At 63.4% G+C, this 19563-nt stretch overlaps 2 protein-coding genes across 2 annotated transcripts; one reads left to right on the top strand and one right to left on the bottom strand.

The window, feature by feature from the left end:
- The first annotated feature begins 759 nt into the window (after positions 1-759).
- LAGE3 (L antigen family member 3) lies at positions 760-2083 on the top strand. The gene is made up of 3 exons (XM_049644501.1): positions 760-1055; positions 1369-1497; positions 1745-2083. The coding sequence occupies exons 1-3, from the start codon at positions 832-834 to the stop codon at positions 1857-1859; spliced, it is 468 nt and encodes a 155-aa protein (XP_049500458.1). The 5' UTR covers positions 760-831; the 3' UTR covers positions 1860-2083.
- Positions 2084-4312: 2229 nt separating this feature from the next.
- Positions 4313-19259, bottom strand: PLXNA3 (plexin A3). The gene is made up of 32 exons (XM_049644502.1): positions 18639-19259; positions 17705-18244; positions 17038-17220; positions 16081-16209; positions 15910-16010; positions 15427-15550; positions 15173-15329; positions 14994-15093; positions 14706-14820; positions 14339-14539; positions 14106-14202; positions 13775-13965; positions 13550-13695; positions 13358-13478; positions 13115-13251; positions 12836-13006; positions 12457-12550; positions 12134-12373; positions 11915-12058; positions 11611-11845; positions 11379-11521; positions 11043-11299; positions 10852-10918; positions 10612-10758; positions 10368-10527; positions 10110-10213; positions 9839-9935; positions 9363-9553; positions 8938-9107; positions 8238-8450; positions 7949-8099; positions 4313-6439 (listed from the first exon to the last, which is right to left on the bottom strand). The coding sequence occupies exons 1-32, from the start codon at positions 19233-19235 to the stop codon at positions 6344-6346; spliced, it is 5619 nt and encodes a 1872-aa protein (XP_049500459.1). The 5' UTR covers positions 19236-19259; the 3' UTR covers positions 4313-6343.
- Positions 19260-19563: the final 304 nt, after the last annotated feature.

Raw genomic sequence — 19563 nt, 5'->3', positions numbered from 1 at the left:
TGGTTTGCGTGGGTGCAGTGGGGTCACACGTCACAGCGCGTGGCGACTATTGGTGAGGGAGCAGCTGCTGGCTAGGCTGCCAACGGCGGGGTCTCCGGGAGCCCAGGGCAGAGCTGGCTGCGGGGCAGGGGACGCGGGGGCGGAGCTGGCTGTGGGGAAAGGGGCGCAGGAAGCAGTTCTGGGCCCAGGAGGAGCACAGGGGGGTCCGTTTGCGCAGGCGCTCCTGGGAGCCCGGTTGCTTTGGACGCTTGGGGGCGGAGCCTTAGGAGGGAGCCCTCATTGGCTAGGAGGACAAGGGTGGGGGGGGGTAGTCTCTAGGGGCTCCTGGCCGAGCTGGCTGGGCGGGAACCAGTCAGGCGCCCAAGGGAATGGCCGGGAGGTGGGGGTGGGGAAATGTTGGCCTTGGCGCTCCCGGGAGGCCGGGGTGACTTGCGTGGGCTTTATGAGGAAGCGCTCATAGTCTAGGTAAGCCAGGGGGTCTCCCAGGGCCCAAGGGCGGAAAGGCCGGCTGGGCGGGGACCGGCCGCAGGCTGGCGGCCTCACTAGGAACCCTAGGAGCCCGTTGGCGCAGGCGCCTGGGGGTGGCATCGAGCTGTGACAGGCGGGGCTTCCGCAGCCAGGGTCCGAGAGAGCCTGGGACAGCGTCGCTTTGGCGGGAACCGGCCACGCGCCCGGCAGCCTCCCGACGGCCCGTTTGCGCGTGCGCGGGGAGGGCGGGGTCGGCGCGCGGGGCGGAGCTTCGGGAAGGAGATGCACCTCAGCCGCCCGCCGACTGGGCGAGCGGCCGGGCCTGTGCTCGAAGGGCGGGGTCTGAGGCGGAGCGCGGCGACCATGCAGGCGGCAGCCGCAGACGCCGGCGGCCCGGCGGGCGGCGCCAACAACAGCCGGGAGGGCCAGGGCCAGGGCCAGGGCGGCTGTGGCGGCCTTTGCAGCGCAGGCACGGAGGCCGCGGTCGCCGGCGCAGCTCCGCGTGTCCCGCGACCACAGCACGCCCCGGGGCCAGGCGGAGATGCCCTCTCCACGACCGGAAGGCCGGAAACCCGAACACACATATTGTATCCTAGCTGAGGGGACGGCGGGGCATGGGCAGGGGGCGGAAAGGGAGAGGAGCCACGGTAACCTGCGGGGCGTGGGGCAAAGATCTGAGAGCAGGGTGGTCCAGGGGTGGCTGGAGAGAGGTGGGGGAGGAGGAAGGAAGGAGAGCAGGGGGGAAACGGGTTCCCGGGGGCGGTGGGCGGACACGGGCCTGGTAACGGGGTGGCCGCGAGCCATTAGGGCCGGGAGTGGGTGGCCTCGTCAGGGTGGCCTGAGAAGGGGGCTCAGGCCCTAAGTGAGTAGGGGTGGTACCTTAACCGAATCTGCACCCAGCGCCCTCGGCGTGCCTTTCCCGTCCCAGTTGGAGGCGGAGATCGCCTGTGCGTCCTTGGCCCCAGATCGCGAACCGCACGGAGGCATTGTGGAGAAGCAGCTCACCGTAACTGACAGCGTCCTGGCCGTGTAAGTTCTGGAAGGGCCGGGGTCGGGGTGGCTGCAGGTGGCGGGTCGTCTCCACGGGGGGGGGATGCTCTGCTGGAGCCGTGAGCACTAGGTGCGGGGAGGGGGCCCCGCAGGCTCTAACACCTGCACCTGTGGAGGGGGGTGCTCCTGGGGGGAGAAGGGTGCGAGGGATGGGTGCCTGGGGGGGGGGCGGAGCGAGGAAGGGGAGGAGCCACCACCTCCAACTTGATTGCCTTTTCTCTCTCAGCCGCTGGAGAGCTGAAAACTCTCGCCTCCTCCGAATTTCCATCATCAACTTTCTTGACCAGCTTTCCCTGGTGATTCGGACCATGCAGCGCTTCGGGCCCCCCGTTTCCCGCTAAGTCTGCGCTGGCGAAAGGGGGCTAAGGTCTAGCCTCGTGTCCCCCGTCTGGGCGGTCCGTCCTTCCTAGGGCAGTGATTCCTGCACTAGCTGCCACCTGAGGTTGGGGGCCTGCCCGGTCTTCTGAGGGCAATGAGGGCCCGAGCCCTTGGGCACTCATGGTCCCCTTGTTTTGTTTGCCATTTGAATGTTTGCTACTGCAGAGAATAAAACTGAGCTTTGCTATTCCGTGTTCCTTCTCAGTTGTGGCACCCCCGGATAGTCTTCCCTTTGTCCTCAGGTGGGGGGCGGGGCGGGGCGGGGCGGCTTCTGGGATGTCGACGTGCAAGTCGCCGAAGGTGATAGAAGGCAGTCTGGGGACTGGCAGAACCCACGTGCGTCCTGTCCTTCGGTATCAAGGACTCTCAACATGTGGGAATATGCCCATCGTTTGCACGTTTCGCATTACTCCTGATACCTTTCATCTAACGTGAACTTTTTATCCAAACTCTTCAAAAATATTGAATGAGTCCAGGAAAGATGCATTAAGGGCACCTGGCAGGCTCAGTCGGTTGAGTGTCTGACTTTGGCTCAGGTCGTGATCTCAGAGTTGGTGAGTTCCAGCCCCGTGTCAGGCTCTGTACTGACAGCTGAGGGCCTGGAGCCTGCTTTGGATTCTATGTCTCCCTCTTTCCTCTGCCCCTCCCCTGCTCAGTCTCTGTCTCTCAAAAATTAATAAACAAATTTTTTTTATAAAGAGAAAAGATGCATTATAATATTCTAATGTAACTACTGAACGTTTAAATTGCTTTCACCTTTTTGCCCTATTCTAGGTAATGACTCAGTGGAACTCTTGCATATGACCTTGCACAAATGATTGCTTCCTTCCACTAGGTTAAAAGAGGTACAATTAGTGGGTAAATATTTAGTATATTTTTTAAAGCTCTGTCAAGACTGCAAAATTAGTCTCCAGAAAACGTACCTACCACTCTGCCAGAATGCTGGTTTTGCTACACCTTGTCACTGCTGGCTCTGGCAAAATTTGAAAACAAAATTCATTTGGGGGTGCCTCTGGCTCACTTGGTTGACTGTCCTACTCTTGATTTCGGCTCAGGTCATGATCTCAGTTTGTGAGATGACAGCGGGGAGCCTGCTTGGGATTCTCTCTCTGCCCGCCCCTGTTCATGTGCACACTCACGCTCTCAAGAAAATAAACATTTAAAAATAATAATTTGGGGCACCTGGGCGGCTTAGTCAGTTAAGTGTCCAACTCGATTTGGGCTCAGGTCATGACCTCATGGTTTGTGAGATCAAGACTGAGCCCCGTGTCTCCCTCTCTCTGCTCCTTCCCCACTCACAATCTTTCTTTCAAAATTAAAAAAAAAAACATTTTAAAAAGTCCTTAAAAAATGATTTAAAGATTAGTTTGCACGAGAAGAGCAAACAACCCAGAAACACTAGAATCAGAGCGTTGAGGCTGACTGGCCTTAGCTCAGTGAGGAAAAGTGCTGGACAACCGTCAGCCTTTTGGTGGAAGGAGTGCACTCCCCGTGACACACAAGGTCTCCTGCAGACTTGTCAAACCCAGCAATTCTGGCAGCTCTTTGGTGGACAGACGCCATGGGATTTTCTCCATAGGTGATCGTGTTTTCTCAGGATAAAGCCAGTTCTATTTCCTCCTTTCTGAGCTGGGTACCTTATAGCGGAGAATTTGTGTGGGTTGGGTTTCCCCGCTTCTCTGTGTGCCCGTTAACTGTAGACCGGATGCCGGACATGATTCTCCTCGGGTGCTGGAGGTCTTTCTATTCCTAGAAATATTTGTGAGCTTTGTTCCGCGGTGCCGTTACTTACCTGGAGCGGTTGGACCCTCTTGAGTCTTCAAAGACTTGCCCTATGGGACCAGAACAGCTCGGGGCAGGCGTCATTTTCCACTCCCACACTTCCCCAGTTGTGAAGTTTGCCCTCCTAGCCGGTGGGGACAGCTGTTGGTCGTTGTCCCACTTGAGTGCCCAACAAAGTTACTTTCGTTCTGTCAGATGGTGCTCAGCGGGCCTCCAGTGGTCTCCCCACGCGCTTGCGCTGATCAGCCGTGCGCTGCTCCCTCCCGCAGGGTCCTCGCCCAGGCTCCCCCCCCCCCTGCTCCTTGGGGCCCTCTGCCCCACCAGTTCCGGTGAGCCTCAGCACGAAACTCCCAATGCGGTCAGCCAGGACAATCACAAGGCCCATCTCTGACTTCTCATCTCCCAGAGATCGCCGTTCTTCATCGCCTGATACCTGGTTTCCTTACAGCTTGGGTCTCCTCTATTCTGTCTGGTTTGGGGGGCTCTTTCAAGTAAGTGGCAGTGTAAATCGGTCCCTGCCACTCCACACGCACGAAGAGTCTATGACTGCTGGACGTGGGGCGTGCTGTTGCGTGCTGCAGGGGAGACACGCCGTCACGGGGACAGTGGTGGTGGTTGTGATGATGACACTCTCACCTGACAGCAGACAGCAGCCGTAGTGGCTACAGCAAGGGTCTCTTTCTCTTCCTTCCTTTTGAAAAATCATTTTGAAGACCTTTCTTCTTGATGGTTGAGGATCTGGCTGTTTTATACCACTCTCCATTCTGCTAGCCTCTTCGTTCTCCCAAAATGGTTCTTAGGGAACCATTCACTTGGGGTTTCTTTACCTCCTAGGTTAAAAATTGCCTTGTTTAGGGGCACCTGAGTGTCTCAGTCTGTTAAGCGTCTTTGACTCAGGTCATGATCTCATGGCTAAAGACCCGGGTCGGGCTCTGTGCTGACAGCTCAGAGCCTGGAGCCCGCTTCGGATTCTGTGTCTCCCTCTCTCTCTGCCCCTCCCCACTCGCACCTGTGCTCTCTCTCTCCCTCAAAAATAAACATTAAAAAAATTATTTTAATTGCCTTCAGTCTTTCATTGCCTTTCTGTAATCTCACAATGGTAATTTTTTAAAACCGTCTTCCTCGGCCTCCCCTCTCCCTCCCTGCCTGCTTCCTCCAGGCCACGTGCCTGCACAGCTGTCAGCCCGGCACCTCCCTTGGTCTGGGCTTCAATCCTTATCCTGGATCAAGCAGCTTTCTCTTGACTGTTTACCTTGCCTTTTTGTTTACTTGTTTGTGTTTGAAGTGAGGTCTAAGTTCCATCCTCTCAGCCTTCCCCTTTGTGAGTGTACAGGCCTAGGAGTTTGGGCAAATGCATAGTTTTGGAACCACCACCACAGTCGCAGTGCCTGCTGCGCTGGGAAGGGGACGAGGGCAGGCAGGACAGAAGTGGGGAGACTGGCACGCAGGCGAGAGACCCCCAGGCTGCGGCCAGTGGAGGTGGGGAGAAGGGAACGGGTTCCGATCGGATCTTGACGGGAGAGCCACCGGGGTTTGCTGACACGGATCGGACGTGGCCCTGGACCTCCTCAGATGCGCGGGACCCCTGCAACGGGTCACCCTTCCTCCCATAAAGGGAGCCCAGCTCCTCCAGAGTCCAACAGCCTCCCCACCTGCTTCCCTGCTCGCCGACCGCCCACCTGCCACACACTGCCACCGTTTTCCCGACGTTTAATTCAGAAACAAGGTTCCAGGAACAACGACAAAGAAGCTCATGCCAAAACAGAGGAGACAACTGGGTTTCCGGGACCACGAGCCGGGGCCAGATTCCTCAGGGGAGGAAGAGGGAACAGAGGGGTAAGGCACTGCCGCCTCGGCCACTCGGGGCGGGCGCAGGACAGGGCAGCGGGGGTGAGGGGTCCGGGCCGAGCGGGCACCACGCCGAGGAAGCTGGGCGCTCGGGCCTGGAGAAGGAGACTTCCAGAGCCCCCTGGCCCACGTGGGGCCCTGGCACGAACCCGCTCATAGCTCCCCAGGTGCTGGGGACAGGGCGCCCGAGAAAGGTACGGTCCGACCCCCGAGAAGTCCGGAGGGGATGCCGGGACCCAGCCGCGGGGAGACCCCCGGGCGCAGCCACGGTCTGGGGATGGCTTCGCCGCATCACCCTGGGCGCCCCCCTCCTCGCCATCAAGTGCTGCTGGTGTCGGGGGCCCCTGCTCGGACCCGGCGGGACCGGCCACGGCCAGGGGCAGGTGGCAGAGGCGAGGCCGAGGCTGACCGTGCCACCAAGGAGCCAGGACGACCCAAGGACAGAAGGGGCGTGAGGTTGTCCATATCCCAGAGAAGGGGCACGTGGTGACAGACGGACACGGTGAGGTGCAGATAAATTAAATAAATAGGTGGTTGGGGGTATAAACAGGAAGAGGGGGCAGGGGCTGGCACGACCCAGGGACACGAGGGTAGGAGGGCAGGGATATTGCTGCTGCCAGGGTCAGGACCCTTGGTCCTGTCACCACCGCCCCCACGCAGGGCCCAAAGAAAGGCACTAATGAAGGGGGCCCGGGTGTGCGCAGGGCACGAGAGACCGGTGACCACCCCATCCCCGCCCCCGTGCCACCCGATCCAGGGCTCGGCCCCGAGGTCACCTCAGGCCTGGGACGCCCCCTCCTCACCGGTTCCGCCACCCTTAGCTGTTGCCGGACACGAGGCTGATGATCTGTTCCAGTTTTTGCCGCAACTTATGCTTCCGACAGGAGGCGTCTCGGTCCAGAGCGGTGAGGACCTGGGGGAGGAGGGCCCCCCCGGAGCCGGGCTGGCGAGGAGGGGCCGCTCCCTCCCTTGCCAAGCCGTCCTCCCCTGCCTGAGCTCTTCTGTCCCTCCTGCGTCCACGCACCCTGCTCTCTGCGGGTCCCCGGCACGTGGGAAGGGCTGCAGCCCCCCACCTCCGCACACGCTGCGACTTGGCCACCCCGAAGCCACCGCCTTCTCTGCTCGGCGGCCACAGTGCGGCCCTTCCCGGGAGTGGGCTGGACCCGCTGTCCCCAAACGCCCCGTCCCCTCCTGGCCCACACCCCATCTCCCCATCCCCTCCTGAACCCCAACTCCGCACCTGATCTCCCCGTCCCCTACTGACCCAGAATCTGCACCCAATCTTCACTTCCCCTCTTGACCCCCACCCTGCACCCCATCTCCCCATCCCCTCTTGAACCCCAACCTCACACCTGATCTCCCCATCCCCTCCTGACCCAGAATCTGCACCCAATCTTCACTTCCCCTCCTGACCCACACCCCCACCCAACCTCCCCACCCCTCCTGACCCCCACCCCACACCCAATCTCCCCATCCCCTCCTGGTCTCCCCGTCTTCTCCTGATACCTACCTCCATCCTGCACCTGACTTCCTTGTCCCCTCTTGACCCCCATCTCAACCTGCACCCAACTTCCCCGTCCCCTCCTGACCCGCATCCAACCCTGTCTTTGCCGGTATCCAGGATCTCCTTGCCAAATGCGGCAACCTTCTAGGGCTTCATCGCCCTTGACTATCAGTAGCACCCCAGGAAGCCAATCATACCCTTCTCCCTCCTGACCACCCCCTTCCTGCCCCAGGTAGGTGTGTGTGTGTGTGTGTGTGTGTGTGTGTGTGTGTGTGTCCTGTTCCAGGAGGCCACCCTGCAGTCTTGGGGTCCCTCCCTCCGCTCCTCAGTCTCTGCTGCTGGCTCCCTGTCTTCTCTGCCACCTCTGAGTGTCCCAGGACCCCAGGACTCAGTGCGTGGGCCACTTGTACCCCTACACTGGCTCTCGGCTGCCCTTGGTGAGCTCATCCAGGCTCAGAGCTTTCTGGGCCATGTCCTGGCTGACGGGTTCTTACTTCCAGCAATAATACAATCTCAGATCCACACCTCTATGTTCCCTGTCTACTGAAGTGTGGGGTCACCAATCCCATGGGCCAGATAAGGTGCTGGCCCTGCCTACCTTCTGGCCCCACCCTAGCCCCTCAGCCCACCCCTTCCCTGGACCTTTACTTTTGCCCGAGCAGAATTTTGTTCTCTGGCCAGTGGCTTCTCTCCTAGCCCCCTCAAATCCCAGCATCTCTGGAAAGCATCACCTGTGCTAGCCTGGGGGCTGAATAGGGGAGGCGCTGCGAGCGATCTAAGAGATGGGCTCCGTGCCCCCTCTGTCCCCTCCACCACCCTCTAGTGCCCTTCACCCTCACGGGGCCCCCCCCCCCCGTGTTTGCCACTGACCGCACCATCAGGGCCTAACGACTAGGGGCCCGCGAGACTGGCACGCACCTCCTGGCGGTACTTGGTGACATAGAAATAGAGTTCACTGAGCGCACTTAAGATGTTGAAGTCACTGGCATGCAGACGGGACTGCTCCACCAGGTAGGCGTCCATGTCCTGGTCGCTGATGGATGCCATCTTTGCAATGTCCCGGTAGTACCTGTTGGGACCCTGAGTAGGTCACAAAGGCAGGTGCCACCAAAGCCCCTGCCCTGGCAGTCAGGCCAGTCTCTGGGGACTTTTTCCCCAAGCTGACCCGGCATGGGGCTGCCAGGCCTTGCTTCCCCTCCCAGCCCACCTCTCCACCCAGCTCTTGTAGTTGGGGATGTCCTTGGCGTAGAGCAGCTTGTTGGACGGCGAGTCCTTGCCCAGGCGATGTTCAGACGTGGAGCAGGAGTCCATGAAAGTCTGGGCCACCACTGACAGGCAGGCGTCCGTGATGCTGTTCTTGTGGATGTCGAACACGAACTGGGGGTTCTTGATCACGTTTACCCAGAAGCGCAGAGGCAGGCTGGACAGAGGGACAGGCACCTGAAGCCCATCCCGTCAGTGCTCCCTTCTACACTTCCTGCCTGGCCTGTGCACATCTTGCCCACAAGCAGCAAGTGTGACATATTTAGAGTTGGTGGCCTTTTCTTTAAGTTTCTGCCAGACTTCAAGCAGTTAGAAATGAGAGCAAACAGCCTTCCGTCCTCGCTGCATCTCGCCCCCCGCCACGGCCACCACATGGGCCTGGCCGTCAGCACCTCTGCTCTGTGCCGGCCCCACTCCCGGCCTCCCACATGGCCCAGCGGGGCCCGTATCCGGAATCAACCGAACTCCCCTTCTGTGCTTGAGGGGCGACTGAGGCAGGCCCTCTCCTGCCTGGATGGCCACTCCAGCCCCCGTCAGTCACCCACCCCCCTGGTCTCTGAGTGCCGGCACAGCCACAGGTGTCCTCCCTTCCTCTGTCCGCCCATCCCCAGGGGGGCCAGCAGTGGCCCAGCCCAAGGCAGTACCAGTTGCTCTTCCAGGTATGGCGCACGTCAGGGTCGCTGATCTGGCGCCGGTCGGCCTGTTCATCCAGGAAATCGAACATGTACTTGATGGCCAGGGGCAGGGCTGAACCTCGGTGAGCCGTGCTGAACACGGTCTCGAAGAGGTCATCCACAAACTTCTGCAGCGTGCCCTGCAGGGGTCAGCAAGAGCACAGGTCAGGTTGGGATGGCCCCACAGCAGAACAGGGGGACAGAGGGGCAAGGAGCTTCCCTGCAGGGACAGTGCCCCAGACGGGCCCCGCCCCAGCCTCAGGCCTTGAGCAAGGCGCACCAGATTTGAAGAACCCCGCGGCCTACCCCCAGGGCAGGCCGGACCAACCGCAGGGCCAAGGCTGGGCTAGAAGATGTCTGGGCTGAGGCCGGGGTGGCTCAGGGCAGGCCCACACCTTGGTGGCCAGGAGTCGAGTCAGGTAGATCTCTGAGACCATCTTGCTGCCGCGGTCCCCCTCGCGGTGGTCAGCATGGTCGTGGTTCTTCACCAGGTGCCACAGCTTGGTGCCAGTCTCCTGGTCAGGCGTGATCATGGGTGCCCGAGAACGGAGGCTGTCGGGGCTGCTGGCTGTGCGCAGCAAGCTCTCTGGGGCAGGGGACAGGCATGCCCTTTAGGCCAGTGGGGCCATGCCAGTCATCACCACGGCTCTTGCTCCCCTCTGTTCCAGGAGCCCAGCAGGCTAAGGGGGCTGCCTACTCTTACCGGCCCACCCCACCTCCAGGCTCTATGAAAGTGGACGTCTCCCAAGGGCAAGGCCCAGGGCGACCACCAGATGCATGGTGGCCACTCAGAGAGGGGGCTCCCCAGGATGGCTGACACAGCCTCAGAGGGCACAAGGCCAATCAAGGCCATCACCCTGGAGGCACCTACCGTAGCGGCTGAGCGAGCGGGTGAAGGTAAAGGAGCTGGCCATGTTATAGGCACACACTTGTTTGGGCACCAGTGCCACCAAGGAGCCATCTGTCACCTGGAAACCACAGAGACAGAGGGGGGCAGCACAGGAGGCTGGGGAGCCAACGGGCCTGAGCCACCACCCACCCAGACCCTGCAGTGTGCACGTCGGAGGTACCCGAGGCTCCCCGAGGAGGGACTGTGTCCTCGGGGCAGGGCCATGGCCCCCGGGTGGCTCCCAGCCCCTCACCTGATAGTGGGCCAATGAGTTGACCCTCTTCCAGTCACACTCAATCTTCGTGGTGACGTCTTCATCCTGGAGGATGATTCGGGCCATACGGCCCTGGCGCCATTCTGTAGGCCACAGACAGCCCTTGAGGTCCTGCCCAGAGTACCCCGGGCCCCGGGGCCCACCTCCCTCAGCGGACAGAGCCCAAGCAGGGAGCGGGAATGGCAGTCAATGTAATGTGGCCACAGGGTGGGGGCCGGGAGGAAGGGGCAAGGTCACCTAGGTCCATGTCTTCGGCTTTGGGGCGCTGCGAGTACGGGACGCCCTTGTACACAGCATCCAGCAGCTTATCTTTGGCTTGGGTGACACTGTCGCAGTTCAGAACCTTCACTGGGACCTGAGTGCTGCCCTCGCTCTCCGGGAACACGCAGTGCAGGGTCTGCAGGTGAGGGGAACCACAGGCTGGACCCGGACGAGGTGTGCCGTCATACCTGAGGCCCTGCCCACCCGACCGCCAACCCACCAGCGTCTTGTAGTCGATCTGCTGCCGGATGAGCTTGTCTTCGCTCAGGGAGTAGCGGGCCTCGCCCGTGATGGCATCGATGGGGCCCTTCTCCATCTGCTGCTTGATGGCGCAGTAGAGCAGAAACAGCGGCTCCCCAGCACACTCCTGCAGCCAGGGGCGGGCACACGTACGCTGCCCGCCCGCCCGCCAGCCGCTTCCCCGGGTCGCCCCGCCCACCCGCCCACCTGCCCAGCACACCTTCAGAAACTTGTGCAGCAGGAACGTGAACCAGTTGGTAAGCATCTTCTCAGCCACCGACTCGGTCCTAGGGCAAAAGGGGCGCTGGGCCAGACTGGAGAGGGGGCCCACCCACCTTGCTCCCCAGGCAGGAGCGGGCCTGGTGGGAGTGGGGCCGGCAGGAGGCGGGGCCGGGGCCCTGCAGCACCTACCTGCGCAGAAGCAGCTTGGGGTGGTTCTTGCTCTCCAGGTTCTTCTCTATGAGGTCCGCCAGCAGCTGCTTGAGCAGCCCTGTGGCGTAATCGAGGCGGCTGTGCAGGACCACCATGGTGAGCGAGGCCACGGTACCACGGTCGCGCATGGAAAAGCTGCTCTGGGCCTCCAGCGTGTGGATGAAGGTGAGCACGAAGGCGCGGCTGTGCAGCAGCTGTCCAAAGAGGCGCAGGGCCTTCTCGACGTTGGGGGGGGTCTGGGAGGGACAGGGTGTCTCAGAGAGTGGGGGAGGCGTGGCAGGGGATGAGGGCCAGGCAGGCGAGCTGGGGACTCACATCCAGCTCCTTGAGCACCGGATGGGCCTCAATGCCCGGGAAGAGCACGCGAACGGCATAGGTCCGGTAGTCCAGGAAAGGGATCTGCACCCCGTCCATGTGGTTGGTCAGCTCATTGATATCCGTCTGCAGCTCAGCAAAGGCTGGGGAGGGCGGGGAGGAAGAATGAGCGCAGCGGGAGGGGAGAGGCTCCCAGCCCACCCGCCCTGCACCACACCACCGTCCCAGGCACCTTCCTTGCATTCCAGAGCCACGCGGGACTCCAAGTTGTCCATCTGTAGCTGAAGCCGCTTGAGCGTGCGGTCTGCATCCTGAGTCTTGCGCTTATAGGCGACCAGCACAGCGGTGATGGCCAGCAGCAAGAGCCCGCCGCCCACCGCCAGGCCCACCATGGCCGGCAGAGTCAGCGCCCGCTCGGCCGTGATGTGCAGGGTGCCCAGCCAGAACTCCAGGCCACCTACCAGTACCTGCAGGGACAACCCCACTGTGAGCTGACCCCCACGCCCACCCGGTGGCCTCCCCCACCTCCCACGCACCATGACAGGCTGCCGGCCCGTCTGGCTAGGTGAGTCGCACAGGAGCTGCGTGTCGGAGACAGTGAGCGCACACGGCTGGCCCCCGATCAGCACCGTGTAGTTGAGGCGGGAGCTGCCAGCTGCTGCGGGGATCAGATTCTTGCCCTGTGGGTGGAGGGCGTGGTCAGCCAGGGCTCCCCACCTCCCGACCTCTCCTGGTCCACTGTGCCCCACTCGCACCTTCAACACTACGTGGGAGCCAGGCTTGACATCCAGGACACCGGAGGGCCCCAGTGGCTCGAAGCTGGGATCAGGGTAGTAGGTGAAGGAGGACCGGTTGAGGGAGCGGGCTGTCTGCACATGATCCAGCAGGAAGCCAAACTCATCAGGGTGTTCACCCTGGGCCTGTGGCTGGGGCCGTCCCAGGAAGATGCCGGGGGCCTTACACAGCATGGCGGTATCGTTGATCACCTGGCATGTCTGCAGGGACAAGGGAGGGCAGCCCGGCACATGAAGCCACAGGTGGCAGGGTTAGGGGCAGGGCGAGGACCGCTGGCACTCACGTTGGTGGTCTCGATGCCTCGGTACTTGGCCCGGACCCGGGGCTCCTGGACGGTCAGTAGGTGGGTCCCACTCACAGTGATGGCAGTGCTTCCACTGGGGGCAGTGGGAGAGGGGCCTCAGGCTCCCTCCGCCACTGCTCCCAGCCTGGCCTCCAGAGAGTTATCACGGCTGCCATGGAGCCCGTGGCCTCCCCCACCCCAGGCCACTGGGTGAATGCCAGGTGCCATGTTGTTGGGAGGACCCTGCCCCCCTCTGCCAATGAGGGCTCAGGCTTGGAGGACGCGTAACTTGATGCCCTGGGCCCCAGTCACCAAGCGAGGCCCCGGGACAGGAGCTCAGGGACACAGTCCCCGACCCACACTCCTCCTCAGGTCTTACTTGATGATGCTCCAGGTGGGCTCAAGGCGAGTGACCGTAGGGTCCTGGGTGTAGGTGTAGAAGACGCCGGGACTAGAAATGTTGGCATGGTCGATGGCCAGAGTGATGGGGGCCTGGCTGGGGCCCAGGGTGGACACGGGCGAGATACACACGATTGTCTCGGCGTCTCTCCTGTTGGTAAGTGGGGCGCTGAGAGCAGGTAGCCCGGGGCCATGACTCACCCTGCCCTTGTGGCCCCCTACCCAGTGCCCAGGCCAGAGCTGACGGGGCCCCGCCCACCTCACGAACTGGCACTCGCCATCTCTCACAGTCACTGTGACCCTGCTGCCGGCATCCAGAGAGCTCCCGGAGATGGTGAGCCGTGTGCCCCCGGAAGCTGGGCCCCGACCGGGACTTACGCGGTCAAACGCTGGCGTCTGTGGGAGAAGCGGCCCTGAGGAGAGGGAGGAGGTGGCCCGGTGCAGGTGGGGGGGGAGGGGCCTCAGGTGGGAGGGGAGGGGGAAGGACGGGCAGCCCACACACCACGAAACTGTAGAGCTGTTCGGACTGTGTGCGGAAGTCAGCGGAACAGTCGCCCACACAGAGCTCCGCGGGCCCCGGCGGTGGGCTGGGCACCAGCGACTCCCCCATCTCACACACGATCCTACGGGTGAGAGAAGGTCAGGGCTGGGGGCAGACAGCCCAGGGCTCGGGCGCCCGCACGGCCGCACTCACCTCTCGGCGCTGATGTACTCGGAGGGGATAGGGTTGCAGCGCACACCTGCGACCCGCAGGCCCACGTCCCGGTAGCTGAGGCCCAGGTTCTCACCCACGATGGTGACCCGAGTGCCTCCCTCCTTGGGCCCCATGAGCGGGTGGATCTGCAGAGCAGGACAATAGGCGAGGGTGAGCCCAGACTCGTGGGTACCTGGCAGACGGAAGGAGACCGGGGAGGCTGACCTGGGCGATGCGAGGGTGGCTGCAGCGGGCACCCTTCTGGCTCGGGTGCATCCAGTTGGTCTTGGGGGCCGGGCAGTGGGCCCGCAGCTGGCACCTGTGCTCCGAGACGCACCAGCCGCAGTTGAAGCGAGGGTCAGCCTTGAGGCAGAGGCCGCAGCTGGGCCGCCGTGCCCAGCACTTGTACAAGAGAGCTGCGGGCAGAGGGCACCGCTGGGGGCGGCCGCGGGGCGCCAGGGGCACCGAGGACCCCGATGCGGGGTCCCCCTGCCGCACCTGGCCCCAGTTCGCGCCCACCGTGCCCCAGGCCCTTCAGCCCCATGCTGCCCCGCACCTCGGAAGGTGGCAGGCTTGTCGATGGCGAAATCGCCATCCCAGACCACGGAGAAGTCCAGCTCGGTGTCACCGTACTCGTCGCCTTCGTAGGAGTACTGGGAGAGAGGGACCCGCGTCACCCCAGAGCAGAGGTGCTCAGAAGGTCCCCCGCCAGAGGCACGTCAGGCTCTCCGAGCAGCGAGCTGGGCGCAGACCCGCACGGCCAGCACGCCCCGCGGGAGGGGGCCTCACCGACGCGTTCTGGCACTGCACGCTGCTGCTGTTGAAGCGCACGGCCGGCACCCGTTGCTGCCGCCCCTGCACCCGGACCACGCACTCGTAGTTCTTCTGGCCCGACTGCGGCTGCGGCAGGTTCTTGGCCCGCAGGGTAAGGGGCTGCATGACACCGACTGGGATCAAGAGGTCCCCGCCGGGCAGGATCTCAGGGCAACCCTGCGGGGAGACCACCCGTCAGCCACACACCCACCGCTGCCATCTGGGCCCAGCTGGGCTGGCCCCAAACTGAAGAGGCTCCGGGATAGCAATGAGAACAAAGGCAGAAAAGCCAGAGGCCAGCCCACGTGGAGCCCAGCCCCCTCGCGCACGGCACCCGCCTCACCTCAGGGCTGTGGACCCTGCCCTCCTGGAAGGAGCACTCTTGGGGGTGGCTGGTGCACACGTGGCGGTACTTACACCAGTGGCAGGGGTATGGGCTGCCGACGCAGGACATGCACCTGCGGGGAGAGGCTTCGCGAATAACGCAGAAGACCAGGCCGCGCTCTCACCACTCGCCCACGGGGCACACGGGAAGCCCCAGGGAGGAGGGGCCGGGGCCCACCTGAGGCCCACACAACACAGCAGGGGACGGAGGGGTGTGGGGACAGAGGTCAGAGATGCCAGTACTCACGACCGGAGTACGCTGCAGTTGTAGAAGACGAAGTCGACCCCGGTGAACTTCACGCCAGTCTCCTTGGACAGCAGCTGCAGCCGCACAGTGTGCGTGGCCCCTGTGGCGAGCCCAGGGGTGGCCGTGAGCGGGCCCGGGACGCAGAGTGTCCCCATCCCGGAAAGCCCCAGCCTACTGACCGTGCCCCCTGGTGAGAGCCCGCAGCTCCCGGAGGGAGGGCGACAGGCACTGCAGCTCCCCGGAGGGCAGCAGGACGGCTTGACTCTCCGCCACCTCCTCAAAGGTACAGCTCACGCCGACGCTGAGGTCCGGCACGTTGCGCATGGCCACGGTCAGCTGGGGAAGGCGGAGGGGTCAGAGCGGGAGGCGTCCCCCCCCACCACCGACACACACACACGCGGGCCCACGCACCCCCACCCATCACAGCACTTACCTGCACCCCGGATGACGTCACTGAAACGTTGTTGGGCCGGACCCGCACCTGGACACACTTGCTCAGCTCCTCGGCGAAGCCATGGGGGGCGGAAGCACCCGGACAGGCTCCTTCACGGCAGCATCTGCGTGGGGTTAGGCCAGAGCCCGTTATACAGCTGTCCCGAGGGCCCTGGCCGGGCGGCGGGAGGGTACACATACGTCCGCAGGGAAGAGGGGATGGCCAGCCCAGCCCACAGTGCCAGGCAAGAGCATGCTTTGGCCTCGTCCCCTGGGCCCTGAGGGCTGTCACTCGGGATGGGGGCTCCGCTCATTAGCTGAAGTAGGAGGGGACGGAGGCAGAGGCCACAAGGGTATGACTGGGAGAAATGGGTACGTGGGCAAGGGCACGCCCTGCCCACCCCAATCAGCGGGCATCGCCGGCTCCTCCCAGGAGCAGGACCCCTGCAGACCCTTCCTCCCCACCCGGCCCTGTGGCCCTCACCTGTGCTGCAACACACACCAACCGCAGTGCGGGTCCCCCGAGCCGAGGCAGGCCGCGCAGCTCGTGTACTGCTCGCACGTCTCCACCGGGAGCTGGCTCACCTGGGGACGGCGGCGTCAGTACCCGCCCTGCCCCCACCCCGCCACCCGCTGCCGCCTGCCATGAGCCTACCTGCTTCTCACTCAGGAGGTAGATGTGCCGGTGGTCAGGGCTGAAGAGCAGGTCTCGAAGGATGGGGCTGCCATCCACCACGGGCACCGTCTCGTACAGGTGGGCATACTGGGAGCCGTCAACCCGGACCTGGGCCGTGAGACACGCTGGCCTGATGCCACAGGGTGCCACACACACCCAGAACATCCACTTGTCAAGCCAGGGACTTTCCAGGTCGTGGCCAAGCTGAAGCCAGGGCCTGGTGGGGCTCAGCTCTCAACCTGCCCACTCCCGAGATGGCCATAGGCAGGGGGAGAGCTTTCTGGAGGATGACAGACACCATTCCGGAATGAGCTCATGCTGACAGTTACACCCTCTGCAAACTTACTAAAACCACGGACTGTACGCTTTAAGTGGGAGAAGTGTATGCTTTGCGGGCGATGCCTCCGTGAAGTGATTAGAGATACAAACAAGGGCGCAGGAGGGGGAGCAGACCAGGCCCCCCAGAAGTCACTGGCTCCCTTCACAAACCCTCCCCAGCCAACCCCAGAACTCCTGGGGACAACTCCGTATTTGCCGGGTGAGCTGGACGAGCTCGTGGCGGCTCTCCTGACCGCTGTCCCTTCGGAGTGAGCACACTGGCGCTCCCAGAGTGCGTCTCCCCCTTTCATGCTACCCCGTCTCGGAACGGAAACAGCCCTAGTGCCCATGAGGGGACAAGAGGGCAAAAGGGGTTACATTCACATTTTTCTCCTTCGTTCAACTGAGGACCCAGCATGATGGCTCAGCCAGGGCCCCTGCACTCCCAGCAGAGAGGCCTCGAGACCTATCTGGTCCGTGTCACGGGAAGCCAGCAACTGAGGCCACAGTGGGCACTGGTGTTGGAGAGGGCGGGTGGCTGAGGAGCCGCCTGTGGAGCGTGGCCAGGTTCCTGGGGCCCAGCCCGGGAAGTCCCCCCTCCCCCGGCCCTCGCCCTACCTTCTTTAGACTGCCGGTACGAGTGCCAATGAAGACCACAGAGTGCCGGCGGTAGGTGTAGGCGGCCACACTGGCCATACCGTCGCTGCTGTCAGCCAGCAGGGGCAGCCCCTCGATCACGTGTAGGCCACCCAGTGGCTGGTTCAACACCAGCCCGCAGAAGTTTCCGTTTATCTGCATGGGCTGGTGAAACAGGATGGGTGCGGTGAGAATCCGAGCTTCGGGGCGCCAGCTGGACAGAGGGCAGAGACCCCATATTCCGGACGGGAACTGGATCTGGAACCGGCTCCCCCCACCAGCCAAGACCAGCGGCTTGCCCTAGGAGCCCACAGGAAGCCAGCGGCTCAGGAGGAGGAGGAGGAGGAGCGGGGGAGGGGGGGTGAGGCTGAGGCAGCGGGTGGCCCCCGGACACACCACACACCTCCGAGGCCTGCGGGACGGACGGCACAGGGCCGCCCAGGAGCAGGAGCGCGGAGCACCCGGAAGCCGGCAGCTCGTGAACAGAGAGCACCCGTCAACAGTGAGAAGGCGGCCGGGGAAGAAAGGGGAGCCGCAGAGGGCGGGGGCAACGAGGGCGGGAATCCCTGACAGGAAGACACGGCGTTCCAGGGTAGGGTGCGGGCACTGAGGCCGGGGCCCTGCGGCGCAGGCGCGGGCGCGAGCTCACAGTGTTGATGCAGGGCAGCTCCTTGTTCAGCAGCCAGGGCAGGGCCAGCGTGCCCTCCCCCCGGTAGCAGGACTGGATGCGGCGCCGGATGTGGGCGTTGATGTTGCTGAGGGTGAAGAGGCAGAGGACGGTCTGCCGCGGCGGGCTGGCCCGGTTCTTCTGGCCCTGAGAGAAGACCGTGAAGAGGACGTCCTCGTCGGGCGGCACGCCCAGGGCCTGGGCCAGCAGCAGGCCAGGCTTGGCCAGGTGGGCGCTCTGCACCAGGCGGTACTCCACGCCTCGCCAGGAGCAGCCGATGGGGAACTCCACGTACGAGTAGAACTCCGAGTCCCCAGCGCACATGCGCACGATCTTGGACGTGAAGAATTTCTCGCCCGCCGTGTCGAGCAGTGTCTGCTGGGTGTCCAGCTGCAGCGTCAGGAAGTACACGAAGGAGGCGCTCACAAAGCCGTAGATGTAGTAGATGTCAAAGGCGGGGTACAGGGACAGCGTGTCTGAGGGGATCTTGATCTGCGAGGAGACGAATTCGTCCTGGTACACCTGTGGAGGGGGTTCAGGAGAGAGCATGGGACGAGGCCCGTGTCCTTTGCCAACCTCCCAGACCCTGGCCTCTCGGCCCCCACAACCCCACTCCCGGCCCTGCTCCCAGGACACGATCGCCCCTGGGGCCTCCCTCATGATCCCACTCTGCCTGCAGAGTCATAGGAGCGCAGCTCGGAAAGGCCGCCGAGGGCGGGCTGAGCAGCACCCTCCTGGGCCCCAGCCTGGCCTCCCGGCCTCAGCGGCTGGCCTCCTCCTGGATCAGGGCTCTTCTGGTGGCAGAGCCAGGACAGGGTGCAGGAAGGAGGGAGACGAGAGGGGTAAGAAGAGGCAGCAGGGGAGGAGGGCCCGGCAGCCCGTCTGACAAGGTGAACAGGCGAGCGGGCTCACCCACCAGACTGAACATGTCAGCCCCGTCCTCGTCGCTGATGAGCTTGCGCGAGCTGAGGGTGGGGAAGTACTCAGACTTGCCGTCCACGGCCGTGCCCACGAACAGCTTGCTGGGCCCCCGAGCCTGCTCCACAATGACGCCGGCCATGGAGTCAGGCTCCTGGGCTCCCGACAGGTAGTGCTCCTTGCGGTGGTGCGGCTCACCCAGCTTGAAGAGGTCGTCCAGGCGCAAGAACTGGCAGATGCCTTGCCAGATGCTGCCACAGGCCACCAGGCGGCGGGCCGCATAGTCTATGAGCAGCAGCTTGTTCACGTTGTCGACAGGTGCTAGGCGGTGGGCACACACTCGCATGCTGGGAGGTGGGTAGCAGCGAGCATTGTCCTCAACAGGCCCCGTGACGTGCGCCCGGAGCTCAGTCAGATTGGGGGCCAGCTTGAAGACGCGGTTCACCGCACCCACGAACACCTCCCCGGTCACCCGGTGCACAGCCAGGTGGGTGAGCGTCGTGTCTGTCACCAAGAAGGAAGGGAAGGGCCTGCCGCTGCCCAGGGCCCCCCCCACGGCAAGGAGGACCAGCAGGAGGAGGCAGACAGCAGGCATGGCCGGCAGCTGCGCCCGAGGACAGGCCTGGGGAGAAGAAGCAAGCGCAAATCAGAGGCCCAGGCCCAAGCTGCCTGCCTTCCTTCTGCCCCACTGGCCTAGGGCCTCCAGCGGACCGAGCACCATGCCACAGAGGGTGGAGGCCACTCCTCCACCAGCGGACCACAGAGTCCCAGATGGTGCCAGTGGCTGGGAGACAAGGAGGGCCTCCACCAGGGCGCATGAGTGAGCAGCGAGCACAGGCAGGCTTGAGGGCCATCAATCATCCCCCACCCCCGCTGGAAAGGAGCCAGGAGGCCTCCCCACAACCGGGCCACACCCAAGGGGG

This window comes from Panthera uncia, chromosome X, assembly GCF_023721935.1.
Source record: "Panthera uncia isolate 11264 chromosome X, Puncia_PCG_1.0, whole genome shotgun sequence".
NCBI classification, from domain to species: Eukaryota; Metazoa; Chordata; class Mammalia; order Carnivora; family Felidae; genus Panthera; species Panthera uncia.
The sequence above is the reverse complement of the archived record's forward strand: the minus strand, read 5'-3'. Positions and strand labels throughout refer to the sequence as shown.